This window comes from Eurytemora carolleeae, unplaced genomic scaffold, assembly GCF_000591075.1.
Source record: "Eurytemora carolleeae unplaced genomic scaffold, Eaff_2.0 scaffold216, whole genome shotgun sequence".
Lineage (NCBI taxonomy): Eukaryota > Metazoa > Arthropoda > Copepoda > Calanoida > Temoridae > Eurytemora > Eurytemora carolleeae.
In genome coordinates this window covers 302,731-323,870 of record NW_019396333.1, presented here as the reverse complement: position 1 = coordinate 323,870, position 21,140 = coordinate 302,731, and the positions used below count along the sequence as shown (strand labels likewise).

General features: G+C 34.1%; 1 protein-coding gene across 1 annotated transcript in view; it reads right to left on the bottom strand.

The window, feature by feature from the left end:
* Positions 1–21,140, bottom strand: part of LOC111701115 (uncharacterized protein KIAA1109) — a 63,068-nt gene that overhangs the window by 15,122 nt on the left and 26,806 nt on the right. The window contains exons 34-44 of the mRNA XM_023472268.1: positions 21,013–21,132; positions 18,568–18,652; positions 17,100–17,254; positions 14,821–14,964; positions 13,512–13,603; positions 12,821–12,994; positions 12,249–12,488; positions 11,786–12,041; positions 1,709–10,961; positions 1,453–1,529; positions 124–264 (exon numbers count right to left, since the gene is read on the bottom strand). Coding sequence (XP_023328036.1) covers positions 124–264; positions 1,453–1,529; positions 1,709–10,961; positions 11,786–12,041; positions 12,249–12,488; positions 12,821–12,994; positions 13,512–13,603; positions 14,821–14,964; positions 17,100–17,254; positions 18,568–18,652; positions 21,013–21,132 — 10,737 coding nt within the window. The remainder of the gene's footprint in view (positions 1–123; positions 265–1,452; positions 1,530–1,708; positions 10,962–11,785; positions 12,042–12,248; positions 12,489–12,820; positions 12,995–13,511; positions 13,604–14,820; positions 14,965–17,099; positions 17,255–18,567; positions 18,653–21,012; positions 21,133–21,140) is intronic.

Here is a 21,140-nt window from a genome sequence, read left to right as displayed (position 1 = left end):
AAACTATATTATGTAAAAGTTTGCTTTTCTAAAAGGGAAAATATAAGGAAAAAAGGAAGTATAAAAATATCGTTATCGTATAAAATTGGATAAATATATAATCTAAAAATATAGATATCTAACCTTGACATAAGATGATATAAGATCATGAAGGAAGAAGAATGCCTCGGCGTCCACTGTAACAAATATATGATCCTCGAATTCTGTTACGAAGGTGCAGGTTACAGTAGGTCGGGGGTCATCAGCTGTAGGAGGCCGTTCACCCTACATATATAGAAGCGTTTATTTTACAAGGACTAGACTTAATTTCAAGTGCAGAGCATGCACTCTAAATTACGAAATAAAAAATCAATTTTATTTAACAAAAAACCGAATTGCAATAGTCACTTTAAAAAAAAAAGAAATCACGATTTATTAACAGATAAACATAGATATCTCATTCATTCCTGATCAGAACAAGCTTTAAACGGTATCGTTAAAAATATCACATATTACTTTCTAATTGGAGGTTCAAATTTAGAAAACAAATAGAGTCCCTTTCAGAAAACTATCTTAGCTTCTTACTTTTACCAAAAATATAAACAGGTAATAGAACTAGGGAATCAAAGAAGATTAAATACATGGAAAATGCGTTTAAAAAAAGTTTTGTTACGTGCGGCGTGCACAGTAAGCATATTTCTAATTTTTTTTTGAATAGTTGGCTTACAGAGTCTTTGGTTGTTATTTCAAGTGATCCTCCATTTTAAGATTGGCATGTCTGAACCAAAACGATGCCCTATACAGTATACACATCTGTCTGAGTTACGACGACAAAGAATCGCCCTTTTTCTATCTAAATAGTGTAAAGTTTAAAGGGTACCACTGTGAATCAGACATATCCCTCTGTAAATTGAGGTTCACTTGAGATATACAGTCACTTTACAGTACTATTGGACACCAGTAAATTTAAACAAATAATAACGTTAAAATTTTCCATTTTTTAATTGTTTATTTTCAAGTTGTTAAAAAGTATTTTTTGGTGGGGAAGGGAGATTCTGGCTCGTCATTGAGGTTCCTCGAAAACTTGGGTCAGTTTGTTCCGCCGTTTTAACGATGCAAAGATACAACCAACCAAGGTTAAAAAAAGTAAAGCTTTGAAAAAAAGTCCTATATCATTTACTCAATACAAATATGAATATCATCTTTTAAAAGTAAAATAATAATTTGTAAAATATACAAAACTGAAAAAATGAATTTTAGTTTAAGAAAAGAATTTCTAGGAATGAAGAATGCATAATAAAAGAGAACAAAGGCAAAGCATCCATGCTTATCTGGCTGAATTTGAAACCATTTCTTTTATTTATTTATTCAAAACATTTTGCTTCCTTCAAAGCTTTTCTTTTGGGAAAACTTAATAAAGGGACTGGTCACTATAAGAAAATACACATAACTAATCATAATAGTTGGAATTACCTGAATATGCATTGACTTGAGAATCATACTTAGACAAGGCAGGGCAAATATTACTTCTATTGTCTGATTATACTGGCCTAAAATTGGAAATTATGTCAATAAAATGACGCAAATCCAATACAATCTAATGCTATCCAACAATCCAAAAATGCCTTCTGTGTGTTGGGAACCCCCTGGGTTTAAGTTACTTCCAATTGGATTATTTCTGTACTTTTGATAAAAATGTTTAACAAATAAATAGAAAAACATTAATTACCTTTGTCCCTATGGATTGGTTTGTGCTCTGTGGCTAGAACTGGGAACCGGTCCACTTGATCTAGATCGCTGTTCTTAAAAGCATAGGAGAACCATTCAGACAAGCTCTTAAACTGTGGTGAGTACATATAGTTCCGTGATATCTTGCACACTGTTGCCATTGAAACATGTTGGGCTAGGGCCAGAGATTCTCCCATGCCAAGTGAGAACACCATCTTTTGCTCTACACTTGTTGCTTTTGAGCCATCCATGTTAATTCCTTGAGCTTCGCTGTTAAAAGAAATAAATGGTTCTTTCATGGAAAACAGAGCCCAAGACTTTGCTTTGAAGTTTATTCCATGGAAGCAAGCAAGTGATATGTGCTTGCCAGAGAGTTCTAGTCTACCTCCTACAATAGATCCTGCTGGAGGTAGTCTTACAGCTAAATTCTTCACTTTGAGACCAGAAACTCTTTCTAAAACATGTTGCCAATGTCTGTGATGTGAAACACTTTGGTTTGAACCAGAGCGGAAACTACCAGATGAGCGCTTTCCAAGCTTTACTCCAGCAATACCTTTGCCAGCAGACCAGGGTTCTAAAATACTCAATACTCTTTTGCTGGATTTAAACTGTTGAACAAAGAATTCTTCCAATTTATAGTAAATCTTTATCAAATCAGCCGTGGTTGATTTACTAATGAGCATTTGCAATTGATCCCATTTTAAATCTCCGAAAACAAAGACCATTGCTCTTCTAGTACTGCCTGCTTCGGCACAATTGGGCCTATCCAATCCAACTTGCCATTCATTTTCTAAAGTGACTTCTAAATGACTGACTCTACTCATGAGTACACTTGTTCCCATGTAATCAATCCTGACTTCCATGGCATCTAACTTAGCTCCAACCTTGTGTTTTGGCTCTTTTCCACAATCTTCCAGCACTCTTATATAAGTGTCAATGTTTCCAAGATTTATGCATCCACCAATGATTCCTCCTTTTGCCTCCAAACTTGAGCCCTTCAAACCAAGTCCAATGAAGAGGTCCTTGTGACCAGAGCTACCAATTGACAATCTTCCTTCAGATGTAAAATCCTTTGAAATCCAGCATACTGTTCCCATCACATTTCCCATGTTCATTCCAACCTCTAGCTCTTTGAATTTGACAGCAAACAGAACCAGGGTTTCCCATGACTGAGAATTCTGCTTAACAAGTGGATTAACAGATTTCTTTCTTTGAATAATGTTCAGACTTGGTCTTTTAAGATTTGGAGTATTGGATTGAGAGGCAACTATGGATTGCTTTCGTGCATTTAACAAGTTGACATGGGGAATAGTAGGACTCTGGTCTACTTTGATCCCTGGAATATTGATCCCATCATTCATATCAGCAGCAGGAGAATCAATATCAGAGTAAATGTTTGTGGTTTTCAGCTCTCCCAGGAAGAGCCTTCTTACTAATGTGCGGCGATACCAAGCCTTGGGGAAAGCAAGGATTTCTGTAAGTCTTCTCATGTCATAATTGAATGTTGCCTTACCAATGTCAACAATTGTGCTGAATCTTACACAAGCTTTCCCAACAGGGTCACTGTTCTGTTTTGTCAGTTTTGTTGGCTTTAACAGGTCTTCTTTACTTCTATCAAAAGCCAGTTTCCTAGATCTAGACAAGTGAAATTTTACAAATGCAACCTTAACACTTAGAGAATCTTTTCTGTCTTCACACGGTGGAGGAGACATTGTTGTATCCATCCTTTTTCTTCTTCCACCTCCATATGGATGAAAAACATGTATTGAGAAGTCAGCCAAGCATCCTGTCACACTAAGTCCCCCAACACCAGAGTTCTCTTTTTTCTTTTCTTCAACATTGGCAAAAGAAGATTCCCTTCTCATATCAAAAAAAGAATCTTTTTCCTCTAGAATGTCATTATCTGACCTCTTAGATGAAAAAACTAAATCCAGAGAAGGAAGTGTGAGCATGCATTCTACTCTTGATACAGGCAGACAGGAAAATCTGAACTGGTTGCTTTTCATGTGGAAGTACACAATCACATCAACAGGGTAGGATAAAGTAGATGGTAGTGCATCATCCCCATCAGAACTGTTTTCATACTCATTTACATTATCAAATAAACTATCAGATTTCCCTAATTGTGATATGGGTTCCAAAGCTTGCTCCAAAAATTCTAAAATAAGTGGAGTTATAACAGTTTCTTCTGGAATACTTTGAAGAGTAACCCAAGCAGTAAGAACAGCCTTTCTGTTCATTGCTCTCTTTGACAATGAGAGAAATGAGCCTTCACTGTCCCTAGATGGCAATTCTAGACCAAGATTTGCATCAAAATCACTCTCAGTTTTAGATGTGTAATGAACTTTTACATCTAAACCAGGAATGTAGAAAATGGTAGCTATTTCTCTACTGAAAGACATATTGGCCTTATCTTTTGATCTCCCTTTTTCTTTTTCTGAGAACTGTCCAAGACCAAACTTTCTTTGAGAAAGTGGACTTCCAGAATGTTCATAGAAATTACTCGAACTTCTCTCTTTTCTAAGCTTTTTTGAGTCCTCATCCACCTTGGTATGTAGTATGCACTTTCCATAGTTGATAAAGATTTTGAAATCAAAAACATAATCTACATTTGGCTCAGAGATAGCCTTTTTCTCTTGATGAAGAGACTGCTGATGCTTGGGGCTGACTGTTCCCTTTAATCTTTCATCTGCAAATGATGGTGGGGATCCTGGTGATGAAGAATCTTCTTCAATAGTTTCACATTGTGTATTGTAAAAGGCTTTTTTTCTTTCTCTTCCTGAGGAGGATAAGATGGGAACAGTAATATTAATTCCATCAATGTCTTCTGTATCATCAACAGATTTCAGAATGTCATTTTCCTGCTCAAGTCTAGCTCTTACACTTTCTTCAAAAGAGTAGGATTCATCGCTAGGAGATAACATATATTGAGACCTGCCCTTTATGCTAATCCCTCTTTGAGGAGGAAGGGCTGGATTGCTTGCTGTTCCACCCCAGCCAAATTTTTCTTTGATGCTTTGAGTTCTTGCACTTTGTCGTCTCAGTTTTTGAACTATGTCTCTTCTAAAATCTTTAGATGCAAATGCCTCCATGTCAGACAATTTTTTAAGTTCAATGTCAACTGTCTGTTCAGATGCACCCAGTTTTCTTAGATCTTCAATGATCTTTGACTGCTCTATCATTTCTTCTCTCATTCTTTTAGCTCTTTGAGCAGGTTCAATTGATGAGTCAAATACAAATTCTGGTAAATTCTCAATTTGAATTGTCCTCTGTCTTTTTTGAGGATAAGACTCATCCACAATTATCATATCTGAATCAAAATCATCACTGATAGATGAATCTTCAGTTATTTCCTCTTCCTCTCCAGTCAGAGTTGTCAAAGTGTGCCCTAAGGCACTTAGATGCTTTCCAATCTCAGTATCAACTTTAACATCAACTCCTGTCATTTGCCATTTAATATTTAGTATCCATTTGGCATTGCTATTGGTTTTATTTTTGTCTTCATGTTTTGCTTTAACTGTCCTACTGCAGACCTCATAGGAGCCTTCTGACACAGTACACAGATTGAGTAAGTTATCATCTGATCTATCAGGCTTCCAATCATCCAAAGTGTGATTAAAGTCTTCCGCAAATCTTATACACAAATCTTCAAACTTTCCCTTACTAACCATTGACTCAGCAGAACATGCAGAAATGCTAGTAGTTTCCACAGTACAAACAATAGCTCCTTTGGAGTCAAAATCCTTAGAATTGGGATCAGACATCATTGGAATAGCCACACCAATGTCACTAACATTTAATTGAAGGAAGAGAGTTCCGATATGCTGGGAGCTAATTTGTTCTTTTAATTGACTTATTGGTACTCTTTCAATTACTTGCTGTGTGGCAATAAGAACTTCTTTATTGAGGCTTGAGCGCTGTTCAGCCCAGTACTCCCAAGCATTTTTGTAGCTAAGCCAGACTAATATTGCTTTGTCAACTGCTATGGGCTGAAAGAAGATGAGAGGCCTGTTCAAAGATATCAAAATGACTTCTTTCTCTGGAAGTGAAGATGCTTCTTCTGTGATAGATTCATCTTCCAAAGCATTTCGTAACTGAATAGTGGTTTTAAAATAGGCATGTTGCTGAAACTGGGGTTCAGCTTCAGGGTAAATAACATCTTTTATGAGCTGCCCCAATCCTAATTTGAGAAATATCTTGGCTTTGGTAGAAATCTTATTGCAACCTGATTTAGAACCTTGGACATTTGCAATTCTGTTAGATATAACCAGTTCAGAAGTTCCTGTTTCAAATCTAACAGCTGAGTTTGATGGTGTTGTGGCAGTCAATGTTATTCTTTTAACCTTAACGGATACAGTGTACAATAACTGTTTTGTTGATCTAGTATGATGTAATTCAAATTCATCTCCAAATTCTGTCCATACTGGAACAAGAATGTCTCCTCCTGACAATTTCTGCACAACTTCATTGACTTCTTTCATAAATACTTTCTGCACAAACACCAAATGATTTAACATGTCAGTAGTTAGGCCATGATCTAACTCTCCAATTTCAGCATCTGCTTTGAAGTAATTACCTTTGCTGTACATTGATCCATCAGCTGCTTTTTGATTTTCATGGCCAGAGCCTACCATTTCATCCTGAATGTATTCTGCTACAACCTGAACTTTAGGTAGGTCAATAGAAGCTTCTGAAGGAAGATTTGTATCTTTCTCTACTTGACTTTCAAGCTTGGTATTAAAGCTTAAAGTGTGCTTAGGCAGGATTATATTAAATTTTGCTTTACTGCCTGTCATACCCTTGGAAACAACTTTCTCCATCTTATACTCAGCTTGCAGGGATGGAAGCAAAGCTGCACTTACTGCAAAACTTACAACCTGCAAGTAAAAAGACATAACCAATGGCTTAAGAAGCTGAGACTGATCTTCAGCTGATTGATTCTCTGTGTGTGCAGTTTTTGAATTTTCCATGGGAGAGCCATGTGGAATTTCATGGTCTTCTATGACAGTTGTTTTTCCTTTGTACAGAATTCTGGTTCCTTTAAACTCCTTTAATGTGTTTGTTAATTGCTTAGAGCTTCGGGCCATGATACCATGCAACGTTACTGGGTGCTGGGGAATCTTGACATGAACAGGTCCTACAGTAAGGGAGCAGTCATTTTTATCCTTCTTAGCAATATGAGTTTTGTAACTGACTTCAGATGATTGTACTGATAAATGCACAACTGTTTGCTGATGTGAAGGAGTACCTTCCAGAAGTGCAATAGTGGTTTCATCAACTTTTCCATTAACCTGAGCATCTACAATGACACCTTTCTGAACACCTCTTGTTCTCTCCTTGTAACTTACTGATGAAGAAAAGTTAGTTATTTCTCCTTCTAGCTTTAAACCACTAAGTGAAGCCATTAAATAAACTTTATTGATTCTAGCCTCTCCTATTACAATCAATGGTATGTGCTCTTTGGGAGTGAACTCGGGCTTAGCAAAAGAAACTTCTTTTTTTACTGGAGACAAAATCTTGGGAGAGTCCTTGTCAGTCTCTGGAGTTTTTAAAGGATCTGTAGACTTCATTTGATCTGCAGACATCATCTGGGCATATTTAAGCCTGGATCTTTGCAAAAGAGAAATATCTGTATTTGAAAGATGAGTAATTGAGGCTCTTTGGCTGATGAATTTGGTCTCTGGCAATGTGGCATATAATTCTAGAAGATGATAAATAGTTTTCCAACATTTAGTGATTTGCTCCTCTGCTATTTTCTCGAGAGGGTGACCAGAAAATATGAATGCATCATGAGGCTCTTGTAATGGGGATTCCCCTAAGCTGGCATAACCTCCCATTCCCAATCTACTGTTTGGTCTGAACTTTGATGCAAAACTTTTAGGTCTGGATTTGAGAGCAGACTTTAAAGTAGCTGAGGGACTTGGGGTACTAAGTGATGCTGGATACTGAATTATTGGAACCTGCTGGCTAGGCAAATTCACTGATGAGCCCTTCAAGGAAAGTTCTTCTGGTCGAACCAAAACTGATCCAACTTCACTAGCAGAACTACCAGAACTATTCTGCTTCTTATGCTTTCGAAATGTTTCAGTCCTGTTAACACTTTGTTTTTTCTCTCTGAGAACTTCATTTGTCTCCTTGGCATTAAGATGCATCGTAACAATCTGATTAACCAGACGAAGCAGCGGCATATTTACTTTTTGAGATATGAAACCAATTTCAATGGTAAAATTAGCAAAGCTGCTTGTATGCCTTTTAAGTTGATTTCTTGAGACATAAAGGGGAAGAACTTTTTCCTTAGTTTCTTTTTCCCCTTTCAAAATATCAGTCACCTTTTTCAAATCTACACTCAAGGCAACTTTTTTACAAACAAAAGCATGTAGGTTATCTGAATCCAGGCTTAGTTTTTCAAGTTTTGACTTTCCTCTCATCACATCTTTTCCATCCTTCCCAAACTCAGATTCTACAAGAGATATTTCAAACGTGTCCACACCTCCACAAACAATTATTTGGGAGCCAAGATTTTTAAGGGAGAGATTGGTGATTTGTTGTGGCATCAATCCTAGGCTAGAAAGCAGTGGTTCAAAAATTATGTGAGAGTCCAAAAATGCATTACCAACTCCATTTGGGGGTGGAGGTTGTGTAGCTACAATGTCTTTTGGATTTGGGTCTTCCTCAACTTGGATCTTTACACATTTTTCCATCACAATGATATCATTTAAAGTATCAACTCCTTCTGTATTAGAATCTTGAATATACTGCTGCCGTTTCATCCAGTGGTACAGATCTTCCCCATCCTCCATTGTTTTACAAAGCTTTGCTTTCATAACTGGAGATGATGGCCCTGACATTGCTTTGTCACTTTTAGCTGACTTTAAAGCTAAGGAATCATCACTGTAAATTGAACCTCCAAGTATTGTACTTTTCCGGTCCTTTTCTCCATTTTCTAAAAGAAACAACATGTCATCTGAATTTGGACTCCTCTGACCAGGTGATCGATATCCTTTGGGTTTAAAATAAGACAAGTTTGAAATAATGGAACCCTCTTGAAAATATTTTCCTTTGTTGAAAGGAGTTTTTAATAGTGGGTTATCTTCATCCATCTCAAGGTCTGAAAAACCCTCCTCTTCATCACTTGTGTCATCAAGTTCTTCAGATACCTCCAAAGTAGCATCATTTCTATACAAATTTTTCATCCCACTTGTCTTTAGATTATACTCTATAAGAATTGGAGTATAGATCACATTTTTCCATTGTCTAGACAGAACTACAATGCCTTGCCTTAGGTGGGTAAGAGGTGGAATAATCTTAGGGTCTAGGTTTGATTCAATCTCGTTTAGACCTTTCTTCTTTACATATCTGAGCATAACACAACACAGTTGGCAAGATGGGTCTTCTTTCAGTGTCTTGGCAAGTGCAGTAAGAATCTCATACTTGCTTGATTTGGCAAAATGAAGTTCCCGTGCTTCAAGAGCTTCTGTCATTACTGAAGCAATGATGGCTCCAACTCTTGAGTTGTAAGAGTTGATGACACTCGAGGTTGCATTCTGTACCCTGTTAATAGGGTTCAGCCATGCATCAATGGCTGGACTTCCAGTGCTTAATAAATTCCAGTCCAGTTTTGTGAAGTCTATCTTTTTAGAAATAGGAGTTTTTGGAGGGGCAGCAAAGTTGAACCAAACAGTTTGAAACTTTAATGAGGCTGAAGCCTTTGACTTTTTCCCCTGGTATTTATCCTTATTGAGTTCTTTCTCTTGAATCTCAGCTTTCTGATCATACTCCATTTGAACTTCATGGTCATCTTTTTTCTCAATATCAATCAAAATATTTTCTATTAGCTCCTTTTGGCTCATTTCATTGTTCTCCCCAAGATCAATAGTGTCTGCTAAAGTAACATTACTGCATGACTGAAGAATTTCATTTTCTTCATGAACTTTTTCTGAATCTTCAAAATCTTTCAGCTCCTTATCTTTGTTGCTTGATTTCTTTGAAATACTAATCTTTACTCCCTCTAACCCTGTCTCACACATATTGAAACCCAAGGGATGAACATTATCCCCTTTAGAATCAACATCTTCATCCTCTGCCTTTGACTCGAGCACACTTTCAAAATTGCTCAGTAGAGGAACATCATGGTATTCAAAGAACACTTTTGACTTATGATCAGGTATTGCAGTGATTGCAGCATCCTTTAGCAAAGAACTATCATTTTTCAGTCTTCTGAGTTGAGCATGAATTTTACTAACTGACCCTACCATCACAATCTCCTCAAGTTGTGTTTCTGAAGATTCAAATGCAATGTTTCCAACAGGAAGCTGAGCAATTCTCTTTAGCTTAGATTTTCTCTTCTTGCCACTTGGCATCTTGTCATTTTGAGTCAAAACTTGGACAATTTTCTTTGACTGAGAAGTTTTGTGAAACTTAAAGCTTGCTTCTTTAATTCCCAAAGCAAGGAAGGATACACATGTAATATCCTTGATCTGATCCAAAGCTGAAAATGCGCAGCTGTCTTCAACTACAGATGCCTGAAGAACCATAATATTAATCTTTGGTAGAATCAATGATCCTTGAACAGAGGATGCAACACTTTTCTCAAAAGTTCTTGAAACAGACTGAAATGGAAGGTTCAGCTTATTCTTGTCTGTAATCTTGATGTCACTTGAAATTATCTTATCCTGTAAATCTAAACTTTTTTCTTTCTTCAAAGTATTTTTCTCCTCTACTCTATCTAGGGAGGCTGCATGTAGATGATTAATAACAGCCAAGGGATGCAGTAGTTGAAAAGTAGGAGTTAAAGACTCCACACACCTTTGTAGAGACTCCAGCATTATTGGAGATGTGACAATATCAACAGAGTCCCTAAACTGTATGATAATGGTACTTTTACTAGTGTTCATATCTGATAAGGTTTGCAGTAAAGTTTCTTTGTCACTTGGGGTCTCAGGATCAAGATCTTCTAAGCTAAACATGTCCTCCCCCCAAGTAAATCCTTGAGGATGGGATGGTGTTGGAATTGGTTTGTTTGCTAAACACTCCTCTCCGTCCTTGTCAAACATCTTTATGCAACTGAATCCCTCGAACATCATCTCGTAGCAGGGCAAGGTCTCAAGAATGGGACATGTGAGATCTGAGAGAGGTCTCTGTTTAACACTGGTAGCTGTGTTAAGCTTGAGGTCAATATTCTTACAGCGGAGCTGGGTCAAATGGGTTAGGTAGCTAGACAAGAGAAGAGGGGACTCTGTGATAGGCTTGTTAACCTATAGGATAAGCAGATATTTATCAAATTGGTAAAAGTGAAATTTTTACATTTTAGAAAGAAGTCGAGCATAATAATTAAAATTGTTCAAGGAGGAAATGAAATTTATCAAATTAAAAATTCCATAAAATGACACACAAAAGAAGTAGATGGGAAAATGGAAAAATGCCATATTTTAAAATAGAAAGCAAATATTTAACCAAAAAAGATTTGTTCTGGGCAGTGGGCAAACATATTCATATTTTTTAGTTTTATGTCATTAATGATTATTATAGCATGAAAGATTAAATATTTGATTTGGTGTCTAAAATACATTTATGATGTCCTATCAAAAGTATTATTAGTCATGCCATACATAATTTAATAGAAAAAAAACCAGCATGTATATTGTACAAAAGTAACCTAAATGATAGAACGGGACCTTTTTTCCAAATTGTTTTTATGCTGGTCTGTCTTACCAAATATAACAAAATGTGACCAAAAGGCAAACTTTTTGTGTTGAATATTCTATAGTCAAGCCTAGAATTCCTAGACTTAGCCTGCATAGCAGCAGAATACTGATGTATAAATTATACAAAGGCTTACTGAGATATCCAACACAATAGTTTGGTCCCCTCAGGAGTTATAATAGATAAATTCATTGAATATTCTATAGTCAAGCCTAGAATTCCTAGACTTAGCCTGCATAGCAGCAGAATACTGATGTATAAATTATACAAAGGCTTACTGAGATATCCAACACAATAGTTTGGTCCTCTCAGGTGTTATAATAGATAAATTCATTGTCAAAATTAGACCAAAAACTAAATTTTTATCTGCTCTTTCCTGGATACTAAGATTCACCAATCCAAAATCTTCATCCTGTTCCTGAAGCAGGTTGACATCCTGCTCCGATATGGCTGACATAAAGGACGTAGAAGACACAGATCTTGATAGGGTAGCTTCAGAACCATCATCAAGATCCTCAAAATTCTGTGTGGAGTCCCTCAGGGTGCTGGTAGATCTTACAGATTCAGCCTCAGTTTGCATGGAGTTTGGGCCAAGGCTAGATCGAGGTGAAACTGGGGATCCAACCACAGGTCTACAAAAATAACATTTTTTGAAATTAAATTTTAAAAATAGGTTTCTTTGGATTTCTCAAAATTTTCCTTTGAAATAAAGCTTTAAAAATTTCATTCGGAGGAATGCATAAAAAACCCCACTATAATTAAAGAAGTAAAATAATAATCTGTTTGTCTTTTGCACCCTGAGGGCGTAAAAAAATATATATTTAAATTATGCTATTTTCCTGGAATCTCCATCAATTGAGTAGAAAGACAAGGCATCACTGAGCAGAGACTCTGTTCTGACTAGTCGGGAGAAATCAACACGTGGAGACTCAACACGCCCCCCAGCCTCTACTAGGGGTGACTCAACTCGTCCTCCAGGTTCATGACGAGGAGACTCTATCCGTCCACCACCTGCCTCTCGTCGGGGGGAGTCAACCCGGCCAACAATGAAACCAGTTAAGGAAGGTCCACTAACACTCCTAAAAATTAAAAATTCTTAAATATTGCAAACTTATGGAAGGAATAATATAAAGTGAAACTAGCAAATTCAGAAGAAAGTCAAATCGAGTTGATATCAATGTAAATAAAAGCAAAATTAAAAATTTAGCAAAAGATGTGTCAAGAACAAAATCTTAGAAAAAAGGTAAGATACCAACCAAGAGAAAAAAAAAGACAAGATTAAAGCTCTAATAAAGAGTTGCAGTACATGTTTAGAACTAAATTTGATGTAAAATGAAATATTAACTCATGAAACTAAAATGCTTTTTTATAACAGCAACCTTAAACCCCAAATAATATTAAAGATTAAAACCTTATATTTTCAGTTCCAGTTAGACTTGTTCTCTTCTTCCGTAGAGTATTGTTCTGAGAGGTTTGCTGAGGAGTAGAGGAGATACTTCTTCGGCCTAAAGTTCTCTGTCTTCTCAATAGTTTAGGAGTTCCTCCCTCTGCTGTTCCACCGCTGCTGTTGTTGGACATCTGACTTCTAAACATTTATATTATCATTAGTATCATTAGTATTATTTCGTTAATAAAAATTTTCCTCTGTCTACGGAAAATCTTCTCTGTCTATGAAATGTCTAATCTAGGAAATGTCATATTTATGAAATGTCCGTCTATGAAATGTCTGTCTATGAAATGTCTGTCTATGAAATGTACAATCTATGAAATGTCCAATCTATAAAATGTTCTATGAAATGTCTTCCTATGAAATGTCCCAACGACGAGGTATTGAGTAAAAAATTTCCAAAAAAAAGTAAATAATAAATGCCTTTTTTTGAATTAAATAATGGTCGCAAGAGGGTCAGGGGTTTAGTGTAGAGAAGTATACAAAATTCTGACATTAGTTGCATAAAATGTCCGCAGATATGAAAAACGTCTATCCTTGGGTTTTAAAATGTCCAAAGAGAAAAAATGTCTAACCATATTCAAAATGTCCGTAAAGATGAGAAATGTCTAAACTTGGTTGTTTAAAATGTCCGTAAAGAGGAAAAATGTCTAACCTTGGTTGCTTAAAATGTCCACAAGGTGGCAGACGAATCGGTTCTCCACATTTAACCGGCCAGCTGACAGGAACTGCTTTTTCCGTTAACATCTAAACATCAAACATCAAATCATATTTTCTATCTCAATTTATGATTAAAAAATAAAAAAAATTTGTAATCCGATTTGTTTTCTCTCTTTGATTTCAATGATTTATCAATCCAAGCGCAAAATTTTCTGAAAAGAATAGATTATAAATATTAAACGAAAATGAAAAAGAATTTATTTTATTTTCTCAGAAAATTCTAAATTTTTGATTAAAAACACCATCCTTTCATATATTCACCCAATTAAATCCCCTAATATTTGCTGCCTCCCCTGCACACTGGTGGGAAAGATAAATTGTGTGTATGCCCCTGAATTCTAAATTTTGTGTGTATGCCCCTGAATTCTAAATTGTGTGTATGCCCCTGAATTCTAAATTGTGTGTATGCCCCTGAATTCTAAATTGTGTGTATTCCCCTGAATTCTAAATTGTGTGTATTCCCCTGAATTCTAAATTGTGTGTATGCCCCTGAATTCTAAATTGGGTGTATGCCCCTGAATTCTAAATTGTGTGTATGCCCCTGAATTCTAAATTGTGTGTATTCCCCTGAATTCTAAATTGTGTGTATGCCTCTGAATTCTAAATTGTGTGTATTCCCCTGAATTCTAAATTGTGTGTATGCCCCTGAATTCTAAATTGTGTGTATGCCCCTGAATTCTAAATTGTGTCTATTTGTGTAACAAAAACAGTTTGAAAGATCTACGATATTATTATGATAGAGACACAGGGTGTTCCAATAAACATGGGAATTAAATGACGACTTCTATATCGTCTTTGTTCCAAGCGGGATTATTTCGTAAATATGATTTTTTGGTATCACAGTTTAAACATTTAAAACAACTAGTCTCGGGATTTTCAATATGTGGTCTACCATTTTTTCACTTTCAAAATTGAGAGAGATATCAGAAAATTTTACCAGGTTCCAGTTAATTAAAATTGAACAAAACAGTTGAAATGTTTAATATCTCCGTCAATTTTAAAGATAAAACGAATGTAGACCACATTTAGGAAAGGTCATGAGACGTTTTTATGCACTTTGTCATTTATCAATTAACAGTCATCTTTTTTTGCACTTTAAGTCATTTATCAATTATCGAAAATAAACGACGATATTCAAATTGTCTCTAAATTCCCACATTTAGTGGAACACCCTGTAAATATTTCTAAACGTTGATGAGCGCGTATTTTATCCAATATAGTGTAGGGCACCCTGTAATTCATACCTGTTGGTTTTCTTTATAGCTCTGACAGGGGGCTAGAGGTAAGGTTTCAGGATGAAGAATACTCTGACCGTAACCAGGGTTCAGCTTCAGGTCACGGATTAGTGCTAGACGATTGATAAATATATTTATTATAGTGCTAGACAACTGTTAAATATATCTAATTGTAGTACTAGACAACTGATAAATATATTTATTATAGTAATAGACAACTGTTAAATATATCTATTATAGTGCTAGACAACTGTTAAATATATCTAATTGTAGTGCTAGACAACTGATAAAAATATCTAATTGTAGTGCTAGACAACTGTTAAATATATCTATTATAGTGCTAGACAACTGTTAAATATATCTATTATGGTGCTAGACAACTGTTAAATATATCTAATTGTAGTGCTAGACAACTGTTAAATATATCTATTGTAGTGCTAGACAACTGATAAATATATTTATTGTAGTGCTAGACAACTGATAAAAATATTTATTGTAGTGCTAGACGATTGATAAATATATTTATTATAGTGCTAGACAACTGTTAAATATATCTATTGTAGTGCTAGACAACTGTTAAATATATCTATTGTAGTGCTAGACAACTGATAAATATATCTATTGTAGTGCTAGACGATTGATAAATATATTTATTATAGTGCTAGACAACTGTTAAATATATCTATTGTAGTGCTAGACAACTGTTAAATATATCTATTGTAGTGCTAGACAACTGATAAATATATCTATTGTAGTGCTAGACAACTGATAAATATATTTATTATAGTGCTAGACAACTGTTAAATATATCTAATTGTAGTACTAGACAACTGATAAATATATTCATTATAGTGCTAGACAACTGTTAAATATATCTATTATAGTGCTAGACAACTGATAAATATATCTATTGTAGTGCTAGACAACTGATAAATATATTTATCGTAGTGCTAGACAACTGATACATACATTTATTACAGTGCTAGAAAACTGATAAATACATTTATTGTAGTGCTAGACAACTGATAAATATATTTATTATAGTGCTAGACAACTGATAAATATATTTATGAAAGTGCTAGACAACTGTTAAATATATCTAATTGTAGTACTAGACAACTGATAAATACATTTATTGTAGTGCTAGAAAACTGATAAATATATTCATTATAGTGCTAGACAACTGTTAAATATATCTATTGTAGTGCTAGACAACTGATAAATATAATTATTGTAGTGCTAGACAACTGATAAAAATATTTATTGTAGTGCTAGACGATTGATAAATATATTTATTATATTGCTAGACAACTGATAAATACATTTATTGTAGTGCTAGAAAACTGATAAAAATATTTATTGTAGTGCTAGACAACTGATAAATACATTTATTGTAGTGCTAGAAAACTGATAAATATATTCATTATAGTGCTAGACAACTGATAAATATATTTATTATAGTGCTAGACAACTGTTAAATATATCTATTGTAGTGCTAGACAACTGTTAAATATATCTATTATAGTGCTAGACTTGCTAGACAACTGATAAATATATCTATTATAGTGCTAGACAAATTATAAATACATGTATTTTAGTTGCTAGACAACTGATAAATATATCTATTATAGTGCTAGACAACTGATAAATATATCTATTGTAGTGCTAGACAACTGTAAAATATATTTATTGTAGTGCTAGACAACTGATAAATATATCTATTATAGTGCTAGAGAACTGATAAATATATTTATTAAAGTGCTCGACAATTGATAAATATATTTTTTATAGTGCTAGGCAACTGGTAAATATATTTATTGTAGTGCTAGACAACTGATAAATATATTTGTACAGTCCCAGACAACTAATAATATATTTATTACAGTGCCAGACAACTAATAAATATATTTATTTAAGTGCCAGACAACGAAATATATTTATTACAGTGCCAGACAACGAATAAATATATTTATTACAGTGCCGAACAACGAATAAATATATTTATTTCAGTGCCAGACAACTAATAAATATATTTATTTCAGTGCCAGACAACTAATACATATATTTATTACAGTGCCAGACAACTAATAAATATATTTTTTTTCAGTGCCAGACAACGAATAAATATATTTATTTCAGTGCTAGACAATTGATAAATATATTTTTTAAGTGCCAGACAACTGAAATAAATGTTTATTACAGTGCTAGACCTTGAAAATGCTAACATGTACGCACCTAACATCTTAAAGGAAAATGATTTACAAAAGGAGGGAATAATTAACACTTACCTTAGTTACAGCTTGTGGCCAGAGAAACCATAATTTTTTAGTTTTCCGATCATGCTTCTGCAGGAAACAATGCTGATTGATTTGAAAGTTTGTATTCTTAAGAATATGGGAGGCTAGAGCACCTTCCATATACACAGGACCAATCTTTACAGAACCTTAACACAGTTCATATCAAGGATGTATAATAATATACAGTTTTCCACGGATCAAAACACCAACTTAAAAACCTACTAAAAATTTACTTTTTGCTCAAAACACATTCCTCAACTATTTACTAATGAGTGAGTAAATCTTCAGAATATGTTCATGACCTGGATCCTGATCCATTATTTTACAGGGCGGATCCACATCCAATTTTTTACAGGGCGAATTCGGATTCTCATCCAATGATAAGTTGATTTACAAGCTTATACCAATGCTAACAACAAATAAGATTTTCTAATTGGCCGCTCCTATTCCACAATTTCATGGGTCATTCTGTAGAATATTTAGAAAACTGTTCAATTACAAAGTTTGTGTTTTAATATAACAAATTTTCATTATCCATACCCTCTTCAATATCTAGCTTAATAAGTTCAATATCTAGCTTAATAAGTTCAATACCNGGGACTGTTCACCCTTTTCTGGTTCAGTCCGGAATACAACAATATCTAGCTTAATAAGTTCAATACCTAGCTTAATAAGTTCAATATCTAGCTTAATAAGTTCAAAGCTAGCTTCTCATTCTTATCTAATTCTTATCTAATGATTGCAAATAATTCGTTAAATATAAATATCAAAATACTTTGTCATTTGGTTTAAGGCATTTCGCAATAATTGCTTATTCAATATTTATATAAATTTATTGAGAACATCTTTCCTATAAAGACGGAAAAAAATATAAATTTCCTACTTTGAAGTACTTTAATATGTGCATTCATTCACAGTTAGAGAACAATTTTAACCAATTCGGATTTTATTTTTAAACTTAATTTTTTCTTTCTTAGGATTTAAATTTTCTTCTAAAATATTTTAAATTTATTGAACTTACTAAATTATATTTAAATATGCAAACTGTAATTATCAAATCCTTTTATTTTTACAACCTAATGGTCCATGGTTTAGACCATTAGGTTGTAAAGATATCAGGATTTAATAATTACATATTTGATATTTGACATTTTAGTCTACTCTAGGCTATAAGGACTAACCTGATTCGACCCATATATCTGGATGATGAAGATGAGAGGAATCAAATCTATTGGATTTCTGATTTGAAGATATATATTGATGGAACTGGATATTGTTCACAATAGCAGTAATGCCCTGAAAACATATATATACCTATAAATATATATATATATATATAAATATAAATATATAAATATATATATAAACAGACTTACTTGAAGTTGTAGTCTCCGTTCTCATTTGGTGGGTTGTTTAGGAGACCTAGAGCTGGAGCGGTTCCACCGGTTTNTCAACACTCACACGGAACATCTAAACATTGTAAACATTGCAGTACACTTCTCTACTATGTTGATATCAACAAGATCAACACTCACACGGAACATCTAAACATTGTAAACATTGCAGTACACTTCTCTACTATGTTGATATCAACAAGATCAACATTCACACGGAACATCTAAACATCTAAAAAAATGGCATGTAGAATTCATAAAGATACCCTTTAACATTCTCTAAAACCTGTAATTTTTGGACCTATTTGATAATTATAGAATATTACCTAATTTTCTTTGTACTTAATAAGTTCTCTAATTGGAGAAAAATTGTAGGCCATTCATTAACTTTCTTATTTTCAACATAAATTAGCAACAAATGTATCAAAACTCCATTCTAACCAGGGGCAGTATATGGAAATGTTCCAGAGGGCGGGGGGAAGGGGGGGATAATGAAAGAATAAGTAAATGTCTACCCATGAAATTCCGTCATATTCAAAATAGAGACATGGACAGGGGGGGGGGGGCGATGCACCCTTTCCATTTCTCCATTAAAAGCATTATCTTTAAAGAAACAAATTACTAAATTACTGATTATTGATTTTAAAAATTCATTTCAAAATCAAAATATCTAAATATCTAGATTTAGAAATTATCCTGCCGACTTGTACATTGCACCCCAAGATTTTCTAGGGGGAATGTCCCCATCCCCGCCCCCACCCATTTAATAATAATAATATTACTATTATTATAAACCCTAACCCATGAGATGCTACCTTCCTTGTATGTAGATGTACAGTGTGTAAAGTATGGATATGATTTATTACCGGTTCTTATAAAGGAAATTCATAAATCAAAATAAATCTGACAAACACCATTAAGAAATCAACTCAATATCCCAGTATCAGGGGTGTATATCCCAGTATCAGGGGTGTATATCCCAGTATCAGGGGTGTATATCCCAGTATCAGGGGTGTATATTTTATTCGTACAGTCGTCTCTGAAATCTCATCTTTAAAGGCAACCCTGTTTGTTTCCTCTACCACTGAAATCATTTCATTAATTATAAGAAGAAAATGAGAATTTCAAAAATTTAATCTTACATATTTATGGAAGGAATTGACTATGAAAAAGAAAACATCATTTTAAACTTCAGTTAAAACTGTAATTCTTTTGAATCCATTTTTAAATATATTATATAATATACCTTAAAGTTCTAACCTCTGACCTTTGACATAACTCTCGGATTGTTAAATATATTATATATAAATTCAAATTAATAATGATAATAAAACCAATTTTATCCATCAAAATCTCGAATTTCTCTCTTAAAAATTCTATTTGTAGGATTTTATCATCTCGAATTTCTTGTTCTTCATGAATTTAAAGCATCTGACGAGACACTTTATTACACTGCATTGCATTCATAGACAGATAGTACACTGTATACATTAAACTTGTACTCAAGTTCTAGTACCGTAGTACATAAACGTTCTGATGGTACATCATTTAGTACATAATTCCTGTTTACCTAGTACTTGAGTTCTGGTACTGTAGTACATAAAACGTCCTTATGGTACATAAATTAGTACATAATTCCTGTTTACCTAATACTTAAATTCTGGTACAGTAGTACATAAAACGTTCTGATGGTACGTAATTTAGAACATAATTCCTGTTAACCTAGTACTTGAGTTCTGGTACAGTAGAACATAAAACGTCCTGATGGTACATAATTTAGTACATAATTCCTGTTTACCTTGTACCTGAGTTCTGGTACAGTAGTACATAAAACTTCCTGATGGTATATAATTTAGTACATAATTCCTGTTTACCTTGTACTTGAGTTCTGGTACAGTAGAACATAAAACTTCCTGATGGTACATCATTTAGTACATAATTCCTGTTTACCTTGTACTTGAGTTCTGGCACAGTAGTACATAAAACTTCCTGATGGTATATAATTTAGTACATAAGATAAGATAAAGTTTATTGCTAAAATAAATGTATCTGTATACAGCTAGAGTTTACAATCACAAAATTGATGATTATATTAACAGTACAAGTATAAAGCAATTAGGTGGAAAATAGCTCTTGGCTGTTTTGATTATTTTTTCCACCTAATGTTAGTAATAATAACAAAATATTTCAATTAAATAGATTTAAAAAGAACGATTAGAGATCAGGGTGCCAATTTATAATATGCAAAATAGTTTATACATAAATTCGAATAACCTGTTTACCTACTACTTGAGTTCTGGTACAGTAGAACATAAAACGTCCTGATGGTACGTAATTTAGTACATAATTCCTGTTTACCTACTACTTGAGTTCTGGTACAGTAGTACATAAAACGTCCTGATGGTACGTAATTTAGTACATAATTCCTGTTTACCTAATACTTGAGTTCTGGTACAGAAGTACATAAAACGTCCTGATGGTATATAAATTAGTACATAATTCCTGTTTACCTTGTACTTGAGTTCAGGCACAGTAGGGCATAAAACGTCCTGATGAGACTCTATGCAGTCCTTTTGTTTCCGATCGTGTTGACAGATCTTGTAAGGTCGAGGATGCTTCATCACATTCTCCTAGAACT